The following is a 21,453-nucleotide window of genomic DNA, read 5'->3' as shown; positions in this document are numbered from 1 at the left end:
AGAACTAATTGATATTCCAAATCCTCAGTTTCTTCTGGTTTCAGGTTATTTAACTCAGTCATTTTAAGAGACAAGAGGCTGTGCTTTTTTACTGTTTATCATAACACACCGTTATTTGTTTAATTATCTATTTTTTTACTAGTTATTTTAACTTTATTTAACTTACTGCCCTGTTTTTCCACACGTAGTATATTGAATCATACTTTGTGTAATTCTGCAAATGAATTGCATCTGGGATTGATGAAGTCATCTAAATCTGAATCAGAAAAAGGTTGGAAATCTGTGGTAGACTTCTAATGTGTCATATTTCAAAATCTAATTATAACTACTGTGTCAAATTCTAACTGAAGTTGTCAAATGAATGTAAAGAAGAGTTCAGTATTTGTCTGTGAAGGACAATGACATATGCTACACACAATGTAAATACTCAAATAAAGTACAAGTACTGTAGTAAAAGTATTTATTTACATTCCTATAGTGCTTCATATGTATCAGATTTTAAGTTTGGGTAGGTGACCCGTAGCTCCAGCAGGACCAACAGTCTGAAAAGTCATCTCTTTTACAAGCGTCATGCTTTTCACTACTTCTGTTTAATATGTAACAAGGATTTTCTTTATTTTAGCTCCAGCTGGAAAAAAAACAAAACAAAAAACAGGACAGCCATTAACCCTTTCATGCATGAAATATGAGAACCTTTTTATTCCTCTTTAGGCATGAAAAAACAATGCAATTGATTTTTTTTAATGAACCTATTTTTCATGGACTTACAAAAATGTCCACTCATTTTTGACGCAAAGAAACATGTATTTATTTAAAATGCAGTAACAGAAAATGGTATACTGTGTGAAAACTACGAAATAAAAACATATGTAATGCTGCTAATCTGATGTTTTCTCAGAATTTGTCATACTCTAATTGTAGTTATTACTCACTTCATGGAGATAATATGGAAAAAAAAAAAAAAAAAAAAAAAAAACTTTTTGTTTCATAAAACTGTTAATTACAGCCTAATAACAATGAGCAATTGATTTACACTCAAACATGTTACTGTAGATCAGGTTTATCAAGAACAGTAATGTTCCAGTAAGTTACAGTAATGGTATGAATGTCAGTTTATGGGATGTTGCATAAGCCTCCACTGTGTCAGCTGATATGGAACTAAAACAACAAAACCCATGAATATACAAGAGAACAGCTGTGGAACAACTGTCCACTGTAGTGACCACTGTGTATGAAAGGGTTAATCTGTTGGTCACCAATCTTCTGCACTGATGTCAAGGAAACTTCATTGTTATTATCTTGTTGTCTGGGGTCAGCGGCGAACAAACTGCACCAGTTAGGCTATTGAAGGGTTTTATATCACATACAGAAGGACACGTCAGTTGTTCATTTTTCCCAACCACTGGTGTCCTATGAAGCACATACACACACACGCGCACACACACTGAAGCAATTAGCTGCGGCCTTGTGGTTAAATAATAGAGTGTAGGCATTCCTGGTGATTTCTGTGGAGTGGAGGAAAAAGACGATACTTTTATCCACTTCTTCTACAGGGTGCATACGTTTCATCTTTCATAGCAGACACAAATGCCCTCCCTCCACACCCAAACTGTCAACAAATCTCCACCGCAAACATCTGAGCAGACTGGGGTCGCTATCCCATTTTCAAATCTAGAAGGAATAATCCCCTGCCAGCCCAAGTTTTCAGTTACCAAACCATCAACTAAAAATGTTTGGACACTTTCAGATGGAGATATGAGCTAGTTGCAAATAACGCATGACAGTTTTCCTCTAAGCTGTGTCTACATGCCAACTGACCTCCATTAACCTTTACTTAACCAGGGAATAAGGTATAAGTAAGCCTTTCAGCCATGTCCTTCTCCTTCAATGCTCAGTTTCACATATGTTAACACCTGGGAGCTGCCCAGTACAAACAAAGCTTCTGCCATTATCCACTGGAACAATTTAGGGTTTCAGAGGGCTGTATCTGTTAACAGGAAGGGATTGAACCTGAAAAACATGAAACTGTAGAAAAAAAAATTAACAAATGAAGATCTACAAATGAATCTCCTTGTGGAAAGACTGAAACAAACATGGCTGCTGTTTGAAGGTCTACAGTCTAAGCTCTGTCGATCCAAAAACAGTCCAGATTTGGAGACAGAAACTAGGCCAGCAAGACCTCTGTGACGATAATATATGATCAGCTGGACTGCAGTGGGAGTTTGCTGCACAATACGAATTACACATGTCTAAACAAACCTCTGACAAGGATAAACTCTGTTAGAAGAGCAGCAGAGATGTGTTAAGGTTTACAAAAGTGCAGAAAAGCAGAAAAGGAGATGGAGAGAGTGTGGGGAGAGGATAATTCCTGACAGATTATTCCTTTACCAGACGATAGGCTAAGCTTTTCCATTGACACAGCCATCTCTACATAACACACACACACAGACACACACACACACACACACACACACACACACACACACACACACACACACACACACACACACACACAGACATCTTACACTTCTTTGTAGTGTCTTTCACGATACAGCCATTTCTCCACAGATGGAGTCATTTGTGTGTGTATTGGTGCGTGTAATGGTAAGTGCATTAACAGTGTGGAGAAAAGAAAGCAACTACAAAAAAAAGGGACAGGACACAAAATTTTGTCGGAGTGGAGGAGACAGACAGGCGTCCGACATGTACCTTTGAGATAACAAAACCACAAGTCTGACTTCTCACTGCACCATTTCCTCCTATTCTCTCAGGTCTTCTGTACAAATATTGCACATTGTACCACAACATACCATATCCACATCCCTCTGTGACCTGGTTTGGAGTTTAAGCGTGCTGTTGAAAATCCCCCCCAAAAAGCAAAGAAACAAACTGTCTGATTCAGCATCAGCAAAAGAAGGTAAATTATGTCCTAACCACAATGCTAAAATCTTCTGCAGACCAGCTATGTGTGGGTAAGTTAAATAACATATTTCCTCTGTGTTTTTCTACTGTCCTCCCAAATCTTTTGAGGCGGTGGTCACCTTAAGCCCAACTGCCAAATCTGAGGTTGTGCGATTTTTATCTGGATGCAACTGAGAAAAACACTAGGTTGGTGAATCAATAATAGAGATGTTTCTTGTAAAAACTGCTGTCAAGCTTGATCTATGCCAGAAGTCACCCAAATCCCCACATGTTCAGAGGCCAAGCAGCTGAAGAGTTTGTTGAACTGGAAATATTCCTGTTCAAACGTATGAAAGAGATGTCGAGGCACAGTAGGACTTTAGCAGTCTTTCCTTCCATAACTAGAAAAAAACTTCCTTAATCCATTTAAACTTAATTTTTCCAACATTTCAGAGCTGATTTGAAGATAAATCACAGATTGTGACCACAACGTTAGTTAAAGTTCCCATAAAGGTAATGGAGAAAGACTGCAGCAGGACGCTCACAGCTGAATCATCCAGTGGACTCCAGGCTTAATGTCCTAAACCAAGACATTTTTCAATAAATATAAATACCCTTAACTGTCCAGAGTCTGACTGTTGTTATGAGTGTCCCAGGTCTGGCTGGTAAATACTGGTCTATAATTATTAGTTTTTAACCTTTCACATAAATCTCAGTACTTTGACATGTTGTGTCAACCTTTAAGACCAAGCTCTACATCATTTTCACTGACCCTCCTCTCCTCTCCTCTCCTCTCCTCTCCTCTCCTCTCCTCTCCTCTCCTCTCCTCTCCTCTCCTCTCCTCTCCTCTCCTCTCCTCTCCTCTCCTCTCCTCTCCTCTCCTCTCCTCTCCTCTCCTCTCCTCTCCACATTCTCTAATTCTCAGGGGATACACTAACTGTTCCTTCACCCCCCCACCTTTCTCTTCCATTTTTCCTTTTCTCTTCTTTAATCTTTATTTTCATATTTTTGTGTTTTTCCCTCATGTCTGCTGGCAATGCTCTTGTTACAGCTGGCTAAAATCATTCTTGATTCTTGTCTCTTTTACAATTTTCTCTTCAAGTCTGCCTTTCTAACCTTGTTTGTCCTATTAGAGTTTGCATAGCTCTCTGTCTTCACCCTCTGTTGTTTGTTGGCCTTCATGTCTGCATTTTGTATGACTCTTTGTCTGCCAGTGCCACAGTCTTCTCTCCTACCCTCCCCTTTCACTCATTCACTTTCACAGTTGATCTGTTTTTCTCTGCCTCTCACACTCAAGCACACTTCTCTCTTTTTCTCTTTTTGCCAGGGAAAGTTGTACTGGTGTTGAGTTTCAATACAGTAGGAAATATTTTCAACCATGCAGGAAATGTCTGAACTGCTCGAATCGTTTGCTTCTCATGTGCACACACCCACACATATAAAAGCAGAGAAACACAGACACTATAAAAATACTTTAACTTTTGCTTTAAAATTAACTTCAGAGTTACAAAAAAGGAGTCATAAGAGCAGGAATATATTTAATCTAATTTAGCATGCAGACACTGGAGGTGGAGCCAGACTGCAGATGGGAATAACACCGTAGAAAAAGCTGTCTGTCAATGGGAAGAGCAGCACCAAAAACAACAGCAGTCCCATGAGGTATGAGAATAGCAGAGCAGGACGTTGAGGGTGTTTGAGGGCAGAGCTGATGTCAGGCAAACCCTGGCTGTTGCAGAATGAATGGCACAAAATGGGACCTACAACGTGACCTTTAAAAGGAGAAAGAGTTAATGAGCATGAGTTATAAGTGTTGGCATGTTGGAGCGCTCTCCGTTCTACATCTTACCAGTTCTCATGAATATGAAGGCAGTATAGGCACCAAACACAGTGGTATATAAGAACTGCATCCCTATAAATAAAAAACAGCACAAAGAAGAAAGATTTTCACATCCTGGCATCCATTTTCTGAACTGTTTAGTCCTCATGAGCTGTTGTGGAGGTGCCAGAGCCTATCCCAGCTACCAGTGGGTGAAGGCCAGTTCAGACAAAAAAACATTCACTCTCACATTTACACCTATAGGCGATGGAGACTGACAAATTAACCTTTTAAGTGCATGTCTTTGGATGGTGGGAGGAAGCCAAAGTACCCACAGAAAACCCACAAAGACCCGAGGAGAACACACACCCTTTAGCTGTGACGCAACAGTTCTAACCACTACACCACTGTGCCGCCCAGGACTTCACATTCATCAATAAAATCATTGCATGTAGGCATTTATACAGAGGCATTAGTCACTTTTCCATCTGACATATGTGCAAAACTTTACCGATATTTATTAAGTGTCGAAAAAACAGAACTGTGTAATGTCAGTTTTTCCATTTAATCACAAATGATTTGTTTATTTATTATGGCAAGATGTCAGGAGAAATCATTCCATAAACATAGTGATGAACATAAATATCTGTTGTTTTGAATCTAGAATGCTCGTTACCCCTCTATCCTGTACAAAATTAAAAAATGATTGGGTTTCCTCATGTGTCCACACACACCACACGTTTGTTTGAAAACTCTTCTTCATCACTTGTTGTAACATCCATCAGCATTTGTTTTTTTTGTTCACATGACTCTGGTTGTGCAAAAAGGTCTTCCCATTGCAGATTTGCGTGATATGCTGATTTCACTATGCCTGAAAAACCACCTCTTGCAAGTGCAAAAACTTTTCATCGAAAAACGAGAGTTTTGGCGAAATTCTCGTTTTTCCATTGGGTAAATTTTTATGTGCAAGTTATATTCATGCAATTTGGGGGTCACTGGAAAAGCGACTATTGATGTAATTTGGAAAACTCATATTTAATATGTCATCATCCAGGGTTCATCTATAGCCCTTTTGTGCTGACATGGTAAGGGTGCAGTTCTGGTTCAGGAATCAGATTTTGATCCTGTCAGAATGTTCCCCTTCTTTTTCATTCTATTCTATTCTATTCTATTCTATTCTATTCTATTCTATTCTATTCTATTCTATTCTATTCTATAAATCTGAGAACCCAGCAGAAAAAGAGTGTGCAGATACTGCTGACTAAAGCCACTGTTTGGTGGTGATTAATTGCCTACTGAGTAGCACAGAAAGAGTAGGCAGACTGGTTTCACTTAAACACAAGAATGAATAATAAACAAATGGCAAACAAACAATTAACAAGATTGAAAGTGGAACATGACAGGGTAATGGTTCCACTCAAAACCCATGGAAATAGACTAGTTTACTAAATGGAAGCAAGATTCTAAAACTCCTGACTGGAACAGCCTCAAGAACCACATTTAATTTCAGTGCATGAGTCAGTGAAATATGGAAGGCAACAGTTATGGGATGCAGTTGTTTGACTGATCTGAACCTTTTGTGTTGTAGTTTCACAGTAGGTTTATGAAGGGCAGGTGTGTAAGCCACTGACCTGACACCATGAGGATGACACTCATTCTGTCCTTATGGAGACGTCGTTGCTCTATGATATGATGGAAATGAGCTAGAATGACAGTAAATGGAGATGAACAGAGCTTCACTTGGTTAAAAGTATAAAAAATTGAAGTTAACTTGTTTTCATATAATTTCGAGTACATATATATTGTAAATTGTGTCTTAGTTTGAGGTGTGTATATATCAGTTGTAAACCTATGCAGCCTTACCAACTCCAAAAAACAGCGGAGCCAAGAAGACAGCGGCCCTGGGTCCTGTGCAGGGCACCAGCATGGGCAGCATGGCCCCTCTGAACACCAGCTCCTCTGTCACTGGCGCCACCACCTGGTTCCTGAGCCACACTGCATCTTCCACACACAACCTCCATGACTGGACATCTGGTGAATAAAGTTAAGACTTTATGATGACATACACATCGAACTCATGCAGGCGCATGTGTTCAACTCAACCAGTCCATGCAATATAACAGTCATAGTTTTTATGTTTATACAGCCGAATGCCTGTAGCGTTTAACTCACCTACTGCTGACTGCAGTTCCCCAGTGAATCCTTTAGGGTTTTCCATCACAGAATGAACCAGTGGACCGAGATAAAATACCTGATGTATACAGGGAAATGAGCTGTTTACAGCAGCCACAGCCATGGGACGTGTATAAAAAGATGACAGAGGAGGATCTCCATACTGCAGGATGTATTTTTGACCTGCTACTGGGATATTACTGAAAATATATTTTATGGAGATAGTAAAGCCACATGGTATCATGCTGGGAATGAAAACAATCTCTCAAATGTCACGACAATTTAAATGCTATGTAAATAAAACATTTTAAAGAGGGAAGAAGAATCAACATAATGATGGAAGAAGGCTGCAAAACTACTTAGCTCTGAGTACCTTCACTCCTTATCCATTTCAATGGAACGAAACGCAGTTTTGTAGGTTAGTAAAACTATTTAAATGACTCCTGTGAGGTGAAATTATCATTGAAAATCATGCAACTTAGAGTTGAAAGGCTGAAGGCGTTTTTAATCTGTTCTCAAACCAAAAGATTTGATGGAAAATTTTGAAAATGGGAAATTTTCCCTATGAAACGTGTGTCTCAGTCCATAATCTATTTGTCATTATATTATTTTATACCATATAAAAATCAAAAAAGGACAAAATCTATATTTGACTTTCAGCTGATTGTCTTTCAGCACAATCCTTTCAAAGATTGATCACACTTTATTCAGAGATAGAGGACTCACTTTATAACAAATCTGTGTAAAAACTGCTCTTTCAGCTTTTCCTGCTGGAATTTAATCTAATAAATCTAAAACTGGAACAACCAAATCAGAGAAAATAAAAGCTGAGCCTGAGTGAGGCCTTTGAACTTTTTGATACTTGAATGAAATCTCATCTCATAATAAGGCTTTTAGTTTTAGTACGTGGACACCTATCAGTGAAATCATCATAAAAAGAAAGTCTTGAATCATAAACAATTATTTGTTACTGTAAGACAAGGACCCAGTAAAAGTTAATAGGAACCGAACCAATAACCTGACATTCTATTTTATTTAACCTTTATTTAACCAGGTAAGTTAATTGAGAATTCACATTTATAATGATGACCTGGCTTAGAGGTAGCACAAAGGCATGGAAAAACAAACAACAAAAAACATTTATCCACAAAATACAATATCATTTCATTCACAACAGTGATACGTATAAAATGAAAATGACAAAAACCAGGTGGAGCAGTCATGAACTGTTGCCTTCACTATATTTTTAACAGAAGAGAGTGGAAATAAATGACACGAGTTTTAGTTATGTTGCAAATGGTTCCAGTCATAAACAGCAGAAAAGTGCAATGAAGAGTGACCAAAAATAGGGCAGATTTTGGGGATGAGCAAGATGATAAATCTGCTGGAACAAAGAGAACAACTGATGTCATGGAGGTTGAGTAATGAGCGAAGATAAGATGGACTTGTCTGTGTACATTCTCATTTGTCTAGGTCATCGTTCTTCCTGGTAGTTCTTGAAGTTCAAAAGAGCAAAACCAGTACTTTGAACTTTGAAAACTATAAATACAATGGATGAAATTAGGGTTTTATGAATCATATTGTTCAGATTTTAAAGACACTATCTGATATACCATTGTTAGGAGCAGTGGCAGTACGGCTGCAGGAACAAAACCATCCAAGCGAATTCCCATCAGCTCCCAAACAGATGCACCGACCTGCACAGGCAGAGTAGCTTTGTTAGTTACCCCGCCCCCCGAAGGGGAGGCAAGGGGTATTGTTTTTGGTTCAGTTTGTTAACACTCTAGCAGCAAAACTATTATACCAAAATTGGTTTGTAGATTGCCAGAGACCCAGAATAGATGTCATTACATTTTGGGGACAGTAGGTCAAAGTTCACATTTTTATGAATTTTTCAATTCTTTTTTTCCCCAATTTACGTATAATGGGTGAAATTTCAAATGACTGTAGCAGCAAAACTATCGGTTGAATTCATACCAAATTTGGTTTATGGATTGCCAGTGATCCAGAATAGATGTGATTACATTTTGGGAAAAATAGGTCAAAGTTTCAATTTTTATGAATTTTTAACCCCCCCCCCATTTACTTATAATGGGCAAAATGTCATATGTCTGTAGCAGCAAAACTATTGGTTGAATTCATACCAAATTAGGTTCATAGATTGGCAGTGACCCAGAATAGATGTGATTACATTTTGGGAAAAGTAGGTCAAAGTTCAAATTTTTTATGAATTTTTTAAATCTTTTTTTCCCCTCCCATTTACTTACAATGGGCGAAATTTCAATGTCTATAAAAACATCAATTTTGTGTAAAATTACTTCAGACTTGGTACATGAATAGAGGCAATTGATCCATGGATCTATGTCAAAATAAGCTACAATACATGCGAGGGGCGGGGTTTACTGTGCCTGGCACCACTTTTTTCATTATGGTTTGTTTCACTGTGGTTTATGACATTCATGTTTAACCTCACACAGTGGCTTTTAAAGTCAATATTCCCTGGAAAAGAGGACACTGGCCTTCACACAGTGTCATGGGACTTTCCCCTCTGAGAGTACACTTCACTTGGCCTCAGTATCCTTGAGAAAGTACTTAAATCTTCAGTCCTTTTTGACTAACACTGACCTCTGACCTCTCTGTAGAAAGGTTTGTCATGATTAGATCACCTGTTGCTCTCTGGCTTTGACTTAAGACTGATGGTTATCTAAGCTGTCTTGTGGTTTTGTTTGCATTCCTGGATCTCTCCTGTGGACATTTCAGCACAATGCCTGCTTTACTAATCATAAAATCCAGTTTTCCAGTAGGCCTTTCTGAAAAATAAAACACAAACTTCCTATTTGGTGCTCATATCAGTGCCAAATTACAATTAAAATGTCAACAGTTGCTCTGGAAACAATTTTGTGAAATATCATGTATAAACCCTGATATAAATGTACATTTTTATTTGAAATAATTGTATTACAGAATAAAGTCTTCATAAAATAGCTTTTGTAATCACATGTTTGTGTCTGTCTATGATATATCTATTATTATTTACTGTGAATAGGACATGTTTAATTCAGTTAGCAGCGATTTACATGTGTGAGTAATGTATTCACTACTGCAGGTAACATGTGTGTAGCATTTTGCACTCACCCTGACATCAGACCAGTGCATCCACGTCTTCACCACTGCCGGTGACAAGGCAGAGACCAACAAGACACTGACACAACGACGCTTTATTACACTGGGATGGTCCCTTTACACACATAAACACACACACACATAAAGCAGAGCAGTTCAGGAGCAGGTCTACCCAGCACCCTGACAGAACATATAGTGAGTTATGTACCTGGGTAAGCTGCTCCTCCAGATGTACAAACTACCAACGTACAGACAGGATAACAGGAGACAGTTCAACACACCCACCCAACACCTTGAAATTGCATGGTCCTCTTGGTGTACAGCGGCATGTTCAGGTTCAAACATGGCAGAGCTGAGGGTTTCTTTGGAGGAGGAAGTGGAGGTAAATGCAGCAGTGCTCCATCAGGGTTCGATGTGCCGGTTCAGGTGTCAGTCAGGATTAGAAGGTCTACTTAGGGTGGAGACATGGAGTGCAGAGGCAAGCTGATTAGTACTAATGCTGTAGTGGGAGGATGCACACACAAACATGCTGGTAGATTAGACCAGACAAAGGTTGATTTAATTTTTTTCTTAAGGCTGACACTTGATCAGCTGTAGGGTGTTACTATTTTGGGAGCTTTACTCTGGTGTGACCAGAACGAGCCACACCAAATGTTCTGCTCTGGCACCTGCTGACTGCCCTGCTAATTACTTACTCTAACTCCACAGAACCATAACCGGAACCATTACAGTCTCACTCAACCCACATTGTATATTGTATATTTTGAACTTTAGCTCATGTGTTTATTCTTTTACATCTTTGTTTTATTGTTTTTCACTGCATGCTTCTTATTTACTCCACGTTCTATGAATGCACCAAACCACTGCAGTACATTCCTAGTAACGTCAGCTCTGTTTACTGAAATGGCAATAAACACAAGAAAGATGACCATGCCTGTTATCGATGAGGATCAAAAGCGAATTTCCCTGACCGGGAATCGAACCCGGGCCGCGGCGGTGAGAGCGCCGAATCCTAACCACTAGACCACCAGGGAGCTGAAAATAAAAGCTGTGAATCAGTAGATAAAACTCAAAAGATGCACGCGAAGTGTTGAATCATATGGTTGTTTAATTCGCCAACAAACTGACTAATTAACCCTCCGGTATCCCGTCTACCAAGGCCCTTACTAAGCACCAAGTGTGCCTTTTTGGCACACTTGTGGAATAATGTAAAAAAAAAAAAAAAAAAAAATTCATACAGTTTGTTTTTAATTCTTTTACACTTTTTTTTCTATTTCATCAACTTGAGCCATAATAATACCAAATACTCAATAATTGTCACATTTTTTAACCCTTTAAATGCCATGTTTGTAATGTAAACAAACCATTTTTTGGATGCAAAAAAAAACAAAAAAAAAAAGAAAGAAAAAAATTCAATATACTACACAAAAAATGGATCACATATTAGGTTTTTTCATCCTGGCATATGTCAATGATTAACTCCAACACTGGTGAATTTGCATTATTATTTTTGTCGCTTGGTGAAATGTTCAAAAATACTAGCATCTGTCACCAAGTGTGCGTAAAATGCACACCTATAAATCAAACTATTAAATATTACATATTGATTTATTTTTCTGCTCTAATTTGATTTTATTTTAGTAAATCAAGGTCAGCCCTAATCCTACATATCAAATGGAAGAAATAGTGCGTTTTAGGCACACTTGGGAGACAGATGCTTGTCTTGTAATTTTCTTTTGTTTTCAATGTGCACATTTTGGTTGGTGGCCAGAATTTTAAAGATCATGCAAAAATGAACAACTTTTGAATTCTAACCTTATTTAAATTGTGAAAAATAATATGAAGTTTTTTAACACGAAGTGCAAAGTGTGCCTAAAAGGCACAGCCAGATACCAGAGGGTTAACAAACAAATAAATAAACAAGCACTCGCCAAACTCTAGTAAACCGTGACACACTCTGTCAAATGAAATGTATTTGACCTAATTATGCAGACATAAACTTACTGTGGCATTCATAAATGCACCTGGTACACTGTAACATCTTTACTTATTTTCTTTTTGAGCGTCTGTTTCTAAAGCAAAACAAAAATGGCCGCCCCATTCACCTAAGTGTGAAATATTCTCCTTGTACCAGACCGCGTCCAGATGGTTAAACTATCTGAGGTGTGGATATAACGAAAACAGCTTCAAATATTTTTAATGGACCTTCTGGGTTTTTATGAATGAATGAATGTATGGCCTATAGAGTCATTACAATAAAACAAAATAAAATAAACATCCTGCAGTATGCATGCAGGATTAAAATAGATAATTTAAGCTATTTTTCATCACTAGATTTAGACTAGATGCAATGTCTCCATGCACAGTAGGACCCATGTTTTTTTTTAAACATACTTCTTGAGATTGATTCATACTATATGAAGTAATGTGTTATCATCCCCTCACATGTAATGTTATCCATTACTAAATGTAATAGAAACCAAACAGAAACAGCAAAAAGAACACATGTGAAAAAAGCCTTTATGATACTTTAAGCTATCTTCGTTTAATAGTGATGTGACGTTCATGAACGAATCGAATCTTTTGAACGGCTCTTTGAAATGAATGATGGGAACTGAGTCTTTGTAAAGAGCCGCACATTTTATTTTATTTTTTTTGGATTAATAACAGTGATTAATCACTGTTGTGTTTTGTGCATCTTTTTACGTATGTTTACACACATTTATTGTTCTTATTCTGAGGGATAATGCACTACAGTTGTTAAGTTATTTATTGTAATTGCAATGATAAATCGCTTTTGTGTTTGTGCATTTTTTCTGTATGTTTACACACATTTACTGTTCTTGTTTTGAGGAGAATAAAATGTTATTTCATGAGAAAATGTTTTATTTTCTTCTTCAGTTTTTAGGCTACTAGTGCACATAATGTACCGTGATGTTTTTGGTCCAATTCCAGCATTTGCCTAATGTCACCTCTCATGTCATGTATTTAGCCCACACATTTGAACAAACTTTTCTTTTTTACAGTAAGATAATATTTACTGCCGCGCCAATTAAACACCTTTAAAATGTAATGTCAATCATCACATGTAGCCAATTAAGTCATTAAAACATTGGTGTTTCAAAATATTACAAAAAACATAAAAGAGTCAGTCTTTTGAACGGCTCTTTTCAGTGAACGGCTCCTGATTGAACGGCTCCCTTCAAAGAGCCAAAAGTCCCATCACTATTGTTCAATAAAAGAAACAAAATCCAGTCAGGGAAAATTTAAGCAACCAACCAACATTTATTTTTCTTTATCACATTTACATCAGTTTGATGTTACATCAACATTTCCCCCCCGATAAATAAAGGCAGCAACTTCAGTTATACAGTGTGTGATGTGTGTTCAGTAGATGTGATGACATGAAGCAGTGTACCACTTTATTCACACACCTCTTACATGCAGAATTCATGCATACAGTCACATACGACAAAGAAATGAGGAGGCAGTTTCATTTTGTGAAAAAAGTCACAACCACACATGTGATTGATTCAAGGCACCTTGGGTTTAACTTGACTATGTTGCATATCTTTCATGTGCACACAAGTGATGGTGACTCCATTTAGGAAGAAATACTGAAGAGCTACAGTCAAATATTTTGCAGCAATAAATGGAACTGATTTTACTATAATGTCATAATCATTGGGGGTTGTCACCTTGAAAACATGGTACTCATTAAGATGTGGTTTGAGTCCAGCTCATGATTTGTCACATTCTTTTTTTTTTTTTTTTTTTTTTTTTTTGAGATGTTTTCACATAGTGACATATTTTTCTTATATGTGTGGATCTTCTTCTGAAATGTAATATGGTTACCACTAGAAATAACATTTTAATGTGTGCAGATTATAAACAACAGTAAACTATCTTTTTCTGTTTTAAATGCACTTCAAATGTTTGCAAGAGATCTCTAGATCAAACTTCAAACCAAATATAAGGCACATTTTAGCCCTAATCCCAGATAACTAAGGAACCTTTTAAAAAAAACAAAAAAACAGGTGTTTGAGTACTAAATAGGCTAGGAAATAATATACATCGAAACACAAAAAGACAAAAAAAAAAAAAAAATAAAGAAAAACATATGTGCAATGAAATCACAACAATCGGACACATAATTTTAATAAATAAAAATAGGCTATAGATCAAAATACTATTTTAAGACAGACAAAAAATGAAACTTTTAATGAAAAAGTTCCATAACTGCCTCTGGGATGAGGCTTTTATGCTGAGAAAAATATTACATCCAGTTCTCTGGGTAAAACAAAGGCACTAAAACATCAGAGAAGTGTTGTTCACTTCTCACTGAAGAACACATTTGTCTTTGTTGCTGTACTTCCTCCTCCTCATCTCCAGACCACGCTCCAGACGCTCATCCTCCTCCAGTGCCCTACACACAAACACACACAAACACATTTTAGTGCACATATGAGTAACTGTAGGTAAACTGCTTGTAATTTAAGAATAAAGAATGTACATTATGCAACAGTTGACTTGATTTTCAGGTCACTATCACCTGGTTAGAACAAGTCCTACATTGTGATATTTACCTGGACTGCCTTTGGCTTTGATTTAAATAATGTGGTACCGCGTCATAACATTTATTTATATCATTTTATGGACATGTATTACTGCTGAACTTAGACCTGACCAAACAAACCAACCCCAGATAATTACACTGCCCCCACAGGTTTGCACTATAGGCACTAGGCATGATGGGTAATCACTTCATCCACCTCTCTTCTCACACTGATGCGTCCATCATCCTGGAACAGGTTCAATTTGGACTCATCAGACCACATGACCTTTTTCCACTGAAACACAGTCCAATCTTTATGCTCTCTAACAAACTGATGGTTGTTTGAAATATGAGAAACTACTCACTGCATCAGTTAAAACTGTTCAAGAGTTAAAGACGTTGAAAAATATTAACCACTGCTGTAACGATCCAGTGGAAGGATCTGAACTATTTGCGAAGTTAAATTCAGGGTTTTGGTATATTCCTTTTCTTTTTCCTCACAATAGGCTCTTGCACAAACACATTCACTTACACTCTCTCCTTCTTATCGATGTCTCTGATGATTTCATCCCGCTGGTTGACCAAAGAGACCAGTTCTTGGAGAAGCAGCTGTTCCCTCTGCTGCTGAGTGGACGATTTCTGCCAGTCTGAAGCAGAATGGGACAGAATAGAGTATGAAACAAAATCAGATAATGGAGGTCTGCTCTGTTTATTTATCAGATGTTTATTTGTGTGTCTTATCTGTATTGTTTTTACTAGGGGAAGATATTTGAGTGAGTGTAAAGAAGCTAGAAGACATAGATAGATAGATAGATAGATAGATAGATAGATAGATAGATAGATAGATAGATAGATAGATAGATAGATAGATAGATAGATAGATAGATAGATAGATAGATAGATAGATAGATAGATAGATAGATAGATAGATAGATAGATAGATAGTTTTCTAACCTTCGATGGCCATCATGACCCGTAGTTCTCTGGTCAGGAGCTCAAATCTTCTCTCCAGATCCTGTTCTTCTTGCCTGCACAATAAATCAATAATCAAGTAATTAAAAATAAGTGCATAGCATATGTTAAAGTAGTGTGTGCTGTTTGTGTGTGAGAGATTTTACAGTAGTTCCAGATGGTCCTGTCTTCGTATCAGAGCATTTTTCTTATTCACCAAAGTGAACCACTCTTGGATCAGTCGCTCCTCTTCAGAACGGTCACTTCCTGTATAAAAAGAACAGGACAGTTCACTTTTTCAAGTGTTTCAACACAGCATTATACTGCAGAGTTTGCATATTTCAGGTCCAAATTTAACTGAAATATCTATTCAATTTTTTACCCCGCTCCTCGAAGGGGAGGCAAGGGGTACTGTTTTTGGTTCAGTTTGTTTGTTTGTTTAACACTCTAGCAGCAAAACTGTTGGTTGAATTCATATCAAATTTGGTTTATAAATTGCCAGTGACCCAGAATAGATGTCAATACATTTTGGGAAAATTAGGTCAAAGTTTAAATTTTTATGCATTTTTAAAATCTTTTTCTTTCCCCATTTACTTCTAATGGGTGAAATTTCACATGTCTGTAACAATAACACTATTGCTTAAATTCATACCACATAGGGTTTATGGATTGCCAGTAACCCAGAACAGACGTGGTTACATTTTGGGAAAAGTAGGTCAAAGTTAAAATTTTTTATGAATTTTTTTTACATCTATTTTAGTCTCCCATTTACTTATAATGGGTGAAATTTTAAATGTCTATAAAAACATCAATTTTGTTTCGATTTACTTCAAACTTGGTACACATATAGAGGCAATTGATATGCTGACATCAACACATACATATACATGATGACATCAGCTGGACTGATGCCAAAATAAGCTACAATACGTACGAGGGGTGGGGATTGTTGTGCCTGGCACCACTTGTTTTAAGTTGTTTTTGGTGTTCAGCCAAAAGCAAATCTGTGTGATGCTTCTGTTTATGTTGCTTTGCTCATCTCATCTCAATACTGTTCTACTCTCACACATTCTCTGATTGTGGATCTGATAAATACACTTGTCAAATGTGGTTCACCTGTTTCCATGAGGCTTCGCAGTCGTCTTTCCACCACAGCGGCTCTACTGTCTATATGCTTCTGCTCCGTCTCCAGCGCCGCCAATTCACTCACCACATACTGACTGGTGTCCTGTAGACACTGACCACAAACCCACAAACATATACATAACATACATGGGTAAAAACAAACACAAGACAATGACATGAGGCAACAGATGGAGGGAAAAAAGGGGAAAGGAAATCAAAAGAAAGAGGGAGGGAGGGGGTCTTCAAATAAGGTGGTCGAGAGGTGAAAAGGACAAACAGGAAACAAGTACAAGAAGAAGGTCAAAGGTTAGAGAAAGGCCCAGATGAAAGGAAGATGATGCACAATGTTCACAATCAGGGGTGTAATTTCCTTGATCATGAACTGAATGACAAGAGAATAAGAGGTGTAATTCAGACCAGTCTTCCCATCAGAGTAAAAGACGTGTCAGTTCGCTTAAATGTTCATTAAATCTGATCTGTGTATACGAGTCAAAGACATAAGAAAAAAGTAGAGGACAGAGAAAAATCAAGAAGGAAACACATGACTAACCATTGTCTCCTCTTCTGTTTTAGGAGGCTGGGTCTCAGATGCACTTTGTAATTCTGCACATACAGACAGAGGAGTCAGATCACATGGTAAACAAATGATAAGAAAGGAAGAAATGAAGATACAGGACACCAACCTGTATTATTTGTGCTTTTTGTTGCAGAGTTAGTTAGTGTAGCTTCATCCTATGAAAAAAAAAAAACATGCCGTTACGCATTTATCACAAAGCAGACAAATGCTAAATTACATTTTCTCCATGATGAAATATAGTTAAATTTATTCAAACACTGATAATGAAATTGCTCATTAACTGAAGGAAGTGTCTGGTTGGTATTCACCTGAGTCGGTCCAGATTTGACCGTCTTGTTAATCGCTCTTGGGGGTGCAACCGGGGTTATTGACTCCTCCCCTGAAAACAACAGAACATTGGATTGAAGCTTTTGTGTCTTGTTATTCTAATTTGAAGCCCCTGAAAATAGCCACTCCAACTGAGATCCCACACTATGGATCACATATTCAATACACACACAGACCTGACTGATTTGGTGTAATATTACGTTAATAAACAGCATTATCCTTCTGGATGCAGCTGGTGGTGTGCAACCTTTCAAAACATGGCATTTGCAAAACAGTAACATCAGTCTCTGGATGTTATAAAATAATTAAACATTGGTGAACTTGTGCGTGTCACAGATCTGTCTAAGAATCCTTAAATTACTGGTGAAGTGAAGGACTACTATGGTTGTATGTAACAGCATCACTAACGTTGATTTTAATTTAACAGACCATTTAACTCTAACGTCAATATCTACTTTATTTGATCTATCATTAGATTGATTTAAGTTGTGGTGATGCATTTCTGCGGGCTGGTGTAGAATGTAGTGGTTGCATACTTTAATAAAAACAGTAGGTGACCTCTATCAGGATTTTTAACATCTTATCTACAGATTGGTAGATACTGTTTGCCTATTTATTCACATGCAATCTACTCTAATCTCTTCTTTATACTATATGAAATATATATTAAATCCATAATTAAATATTGTTCAACTCACTGGTTACAGATACCACCTAAAAAATCTGCTCTGCTGTACCACAACATCACAAGACATGAAAAAATCTGTCATGTTAATCAACACTGTAAAGCCTTGTCTTTCCGTTCACAGAAAGACACTAAGTAGGTTTAGTTTCAGAAGTTTTTCATTCATTCATTTTCTGAAGCATTTAATCCTATGGGCTATCGTGGAGATGCTGGAGCCGATCCCAGCTCATCCAAGGGCTGACATATACTGACAAACATCCATTCACTGTCACATTCTCAAATACAGGTGATTCAGACTGATCGCTTACCATATTAACCCTTTAAGCGCCAAATTCACTATGGTCCGACAAACAACAAAACTGAATGAAACAGACAGCTTTTTGAAATCTTGATACCTAAATTGAATATTAGAAAAAAACAAAAACAAACGTAGGCACCTAAAGGGTTAAGGTGTATATCTTTGGACGATGGGTGGAAGCTGTGGCGCTAACACTGGAATTGAACCCAGAACCTTCACCACCATCCTGCCCTTAAAGGTAAACTTGCTGAAAACATTATGGATATAAATATTTCATTTTTCAGGTTGAAGTTTTACAAATAAACTTAAAAAGTTAAATACTTTAATCCATAATGCCTTCCGTACTAGTCAATAAATTTGGAAACCTGATGAATAAAGGATAAGATAACTGAAACATCCTCACTCAAATCTTCTTGTGTCTAATTGTGTTTTTGTTGTAATTCTTTCTCGCTCCATCTAATGAAATTTAACAGAGTGAGTGCTTTGTCAAGCTTAAAAAACAGTCTTTACACCAGATGTTGTGAAATCATTAATATGTGCAGGGCTGGATTAACAAGTCAAGATGAGATAAAGATAAATATGTAAAAGGGGTACATGTGCTCGATACCTTTAGTCGGTCGTTTGACCCTTGGTGGTGGGACGACCAGCGTGCTGCTTCCTCCTTCCTCCAGACTGACTCCTTCGTTCAGCCTTGCCATGCAGAAAGCAGCAGCATCTGCATCAGTTGGAGAAGGTCCAGAGTGTGCCAGGCCATAGCTGGACTGGCTGCTGTTGTGCTCTATCTGCAGAACACTCAGCTCCTGGTTGGTGAAGTGCGAGCGGATTTGGCTGAGGTAGGTCATGACGATGAGTCTGTCGGGGACGGACAGAAGCACCATGTCGGATGGCTCCAGCAGACGAGAGATGCCCAGCGCCTCGAACCCGTCAAACGCCTGATGTTTGTAGAGAAACACATCCAAATCAACACTGAGGGTTACACTCCTCTACACACGCACAAACAAAATCACTATATAAGCTTTTTGACCTACAATGTAGAGCACAGTGTTTCAGTACTCTCAGATACCTCAGGAGAGTCACTAAGGATTTAGCTACAAGGACAAAAACACCAGATTACTCCCACAATGATTCCAAAACTGAAATCACAATTTTTCCAGCACATCAGGATTTTGAGCTATGCATAAGTAATTATGTGGCCATAATCAGCATATCATGCCACCTTTATTTATTTATTTATTTATTTGTAGTGTAAGTGATCTAAATTAAGATGGTTTTCAATAAATGACAAAAAATACACAATGAAATTGAAAGATTATCTTTTCAATGGATCTCCAAACTCAGTAGTGTATTCCCCTCGAAGCTCAGTTTCTTGAATTAACAGCTTGGGATTCAATTGTGCAGGCAGTGCAGAGGTATAAACACCAACTTGTACAATCTAATAAACATGTAAATATTGATGTGTATCACATTGCACATGTTGATTTTATTGCAGTTTGCTTTGTCCTGTCACACCTCCTGCATAAATATACAAATCAGTACACCCTAAAATGAAATGCACCTAACCTTAGTTGGAGAAATTTGTGAAAAAACTGACAGAAACAACATCATAAAGATAACTAAGGAACCTTATCATAACTTATTTACGAGGGGGCTTCAAAAAGTGTGTGGAAAAAGGACATTTAGTTGTCTAACTAAACTATAAATACCACCAGTGACAGAATCACATTTTCAAACCAAGCCTTGACCTTACCCTCTTATTGTTGAGCTTGATATCATGAGGCTCCAACGTGTCAAAGTCTCTAACAGAAAGAACAAGAGTAAATAAGAACATTTAACAGCATATAAATTACTAGTTTGGGTATAGGGTGTTATTCTTAACAAGAAAATGTATATGGTTTATACAGTTGATATAAGTGGTATTCCTTACATCTTTTCAGGATGGAAGTGATGTAGAATGGCACAGAAACCTAGTCCATTTCTCCAAGAAGTGCTGAAGTTGGTGACCTTTACACCCCGATACCCTTTGGTGATGTCCTGACACCACTGTAGCAACGACTGACTGGAATTCACCAGGTCCTGATAGAGGACAAAAAGGGAAAGAAGAGAGGAGTTTGTTTTTGCTTGTCTGAGATCGAAAAAGCACAAAGTCTAAACCCATATCTGTATCAGTACCTCTGTGGTGTCATCTTTCCCATCAGTTTCTTCTCTAACTATCGCAACAGCATCACCAGTCTTGAGGTCAGGTGTTTCTTCCTCTGGTAATGTGGGAAGTCTTGACGTATTCATCTCATAGGGTTGGGAAGGAGTGACGCTGCTGTCAGTTTCTGCTGGCTTTCTGGAAGTGTGTGTATCACTGGTGTGTGTTTCATTGGTGTGTTTACTAACGGCCTTTACAGGGTGTGAAGGGAGTGTCTTCTCTCCACCATCAACAAGGTCAGCTGATTTGCCTATTAGCCTTGAAAAGGACAAGATATAAAAAAAAAATCAGACTAAAAAAGAACAAACTTCATTAAGAGGAAGAAAAGAGCTCAGACAAGCAGGTATCAGCCTGGTTGTTAAATCGAGCATCAGCCATGCAAGTAGATGACAATGTTAGAAGGCATGGATGGAAAAAACAGCAGTGTTACAACTGACAGGAACCAAGCTGATGCATCAAATAGCTGTGCATTTAAGTTCAGCATTCCGTGCAGCAATTCAGGAGGTGTTCTTGACGATGTAAGGTACACCCCATGCGCTCACATCACCAAACAGAACCAGAGCTTCTACCTATTATTGGAGCCTGACCAATCTGAGAGCACATATCTCATTTGCTCGGCCAGATTGCGGCAGGTCTCCCTCACATTCAGAAACATATTTACACCTAAACAACCAAGCCTGTGACCTGGTCAATCGCAAAGTCATCATCTGATATGGAATGGCATTGATG

General features: G+C 37.8%; 2 protein-coding genes and 1 non-coding gene across 11 annotated transcripts in view; all 3 read right to left on the bottom strand.

The window, feature by feature from the left end:
- Positions 1 to 4,360: 4,360 nt before the first annotated feature.
- Positions 4,361 to 10,445, bottom strand: LOC115433444 (CAAX prenyl protease 2-like). Of its 2 annotated transcripts, XM_030154869.1 has the most exons (8): positions 10,221 to 10,445; positions 10,025 to 10,127; positions 8,503 to 8,586; positions 6,890 to 6,968; positions 6,581 to 6,748; positions 6,349 to 6,420; positions 4,748 to 4,810; positions 4,361 to 4,670 (listed from the first exon to the last, which is right to left on the bottom strand). In XM_030154869.1, the coding sequence occupies exons 1-8, from the start codon at positions 10,355 to 10,357 to the stop codon at positions 4,450 to 4,452; spliced, it is 927 nt and encodes a 308-aa protein (XP_030010729.1). In that variant the 5' UTR covers positions 10,358 to 10,445; the 3' UTR covers positions 4,361 to 4,449. The 2 variants fall into 2 exon arrangements, with proteins under 2 accessions (XP_030010729.1, XP_030010730.1); XM_030154870.1 differs by lacking the exon at positions 8,503 to 8,586.
- Positions 10,446 to 10,974: 529 nt separating this feature from the next.
- trnae-cuc (transfer RNA glutamic acid (anticodon CUC)) lies at positions 10,975 to 11,046 on the bottom strand. Its single transcript has one exon. It is a non-coding gene; the product is annotated as a tRNA-Glu (tRNA).
- A 2,533-nt stretch (positions 11,047 to 13,579) lies between these two features.
- ehbp1l1b (EH domain binding protein 1-like 1b) overlaps positions 13,580 to 21,453 on the bottom strand; it is a 37,789-nt gene continuing 29,915 nt past the window's right edge. For 6 of the 8 annotated variants that reach the window (XM_030154849.1, XM_030154848.1, XM_030154850.1 and 3 more), the window contains 12 exons: positions 20,700 to 20,982; positions 20,455 to 20,603; positions 20,278 to 20,326; positions 19,138 to 19,462; positions 17,529 to 17,599; positions 17,327 to 17,375; positions 17,194 to 17,246; positions 16,635 to 16,755; positions 15,686 to 15,785; positions 15,522 to 15,595; positions 15,100 to 15,214; positions 14,351 to 14,438 (listed from right to left, as the gene is read on the bottom strand). In XM_030154849.1, coding sequence (XP_030010709.1) covers positions 14,351 to 14,438; positions 15,100 to 15,214; positions 15,522 to 15,595; positions 15,686 to 15,785; positions 16,635 to 16,755; positions 17,194 to 17,246; positions 17,327 to 17,375; positions 17,529 to 17,599; positions 19,138 to 19,462; positions 20,278 to 20,326; positions 20,455 to 20,603; positions 20,700 to 20,982 — 1,477 coding nt within the window. Of the gene's footprint in view, positions 14,439 to 15,099; positions 15,215 to 15,521; positions 15,596 to 15,685; positions 15,786 to 16,634; positions 16,756 to 17,193; positions 17,247 to 17,326; positions 17,376 to 17,528; positions 17,600 to 19,137; positions 19,463 to 20,277; positions 20,327 to 20,454; positions 20,604 to 20,699; positions 20,983 to 21,453 lie in introns of all 8 variants that reach the window. The other 2 variants (XM_030154846.1, XM_030154847.1) reach the window with 2 other exon arrangements.

Source organism: Sphaeramia orbicularis, chromosome 14, assembly GCF_902148855.1.
Source record: "Sphaeramia orbicularis chromosome 14, fSphaOr1.1, whole genome shotgun sequence".
NCBI lineage: Eukaryota > Metazoa > Chordata > Actinopteri > Kurtiformes > Apogonidae > Sphaeramia > Sphaeramia orbicularis.
The sequence above is the reverse complement of the archived record's forward strand: the minus strand, read 5'-3'. Positions and strand labels throughout refer to the sequence as shown.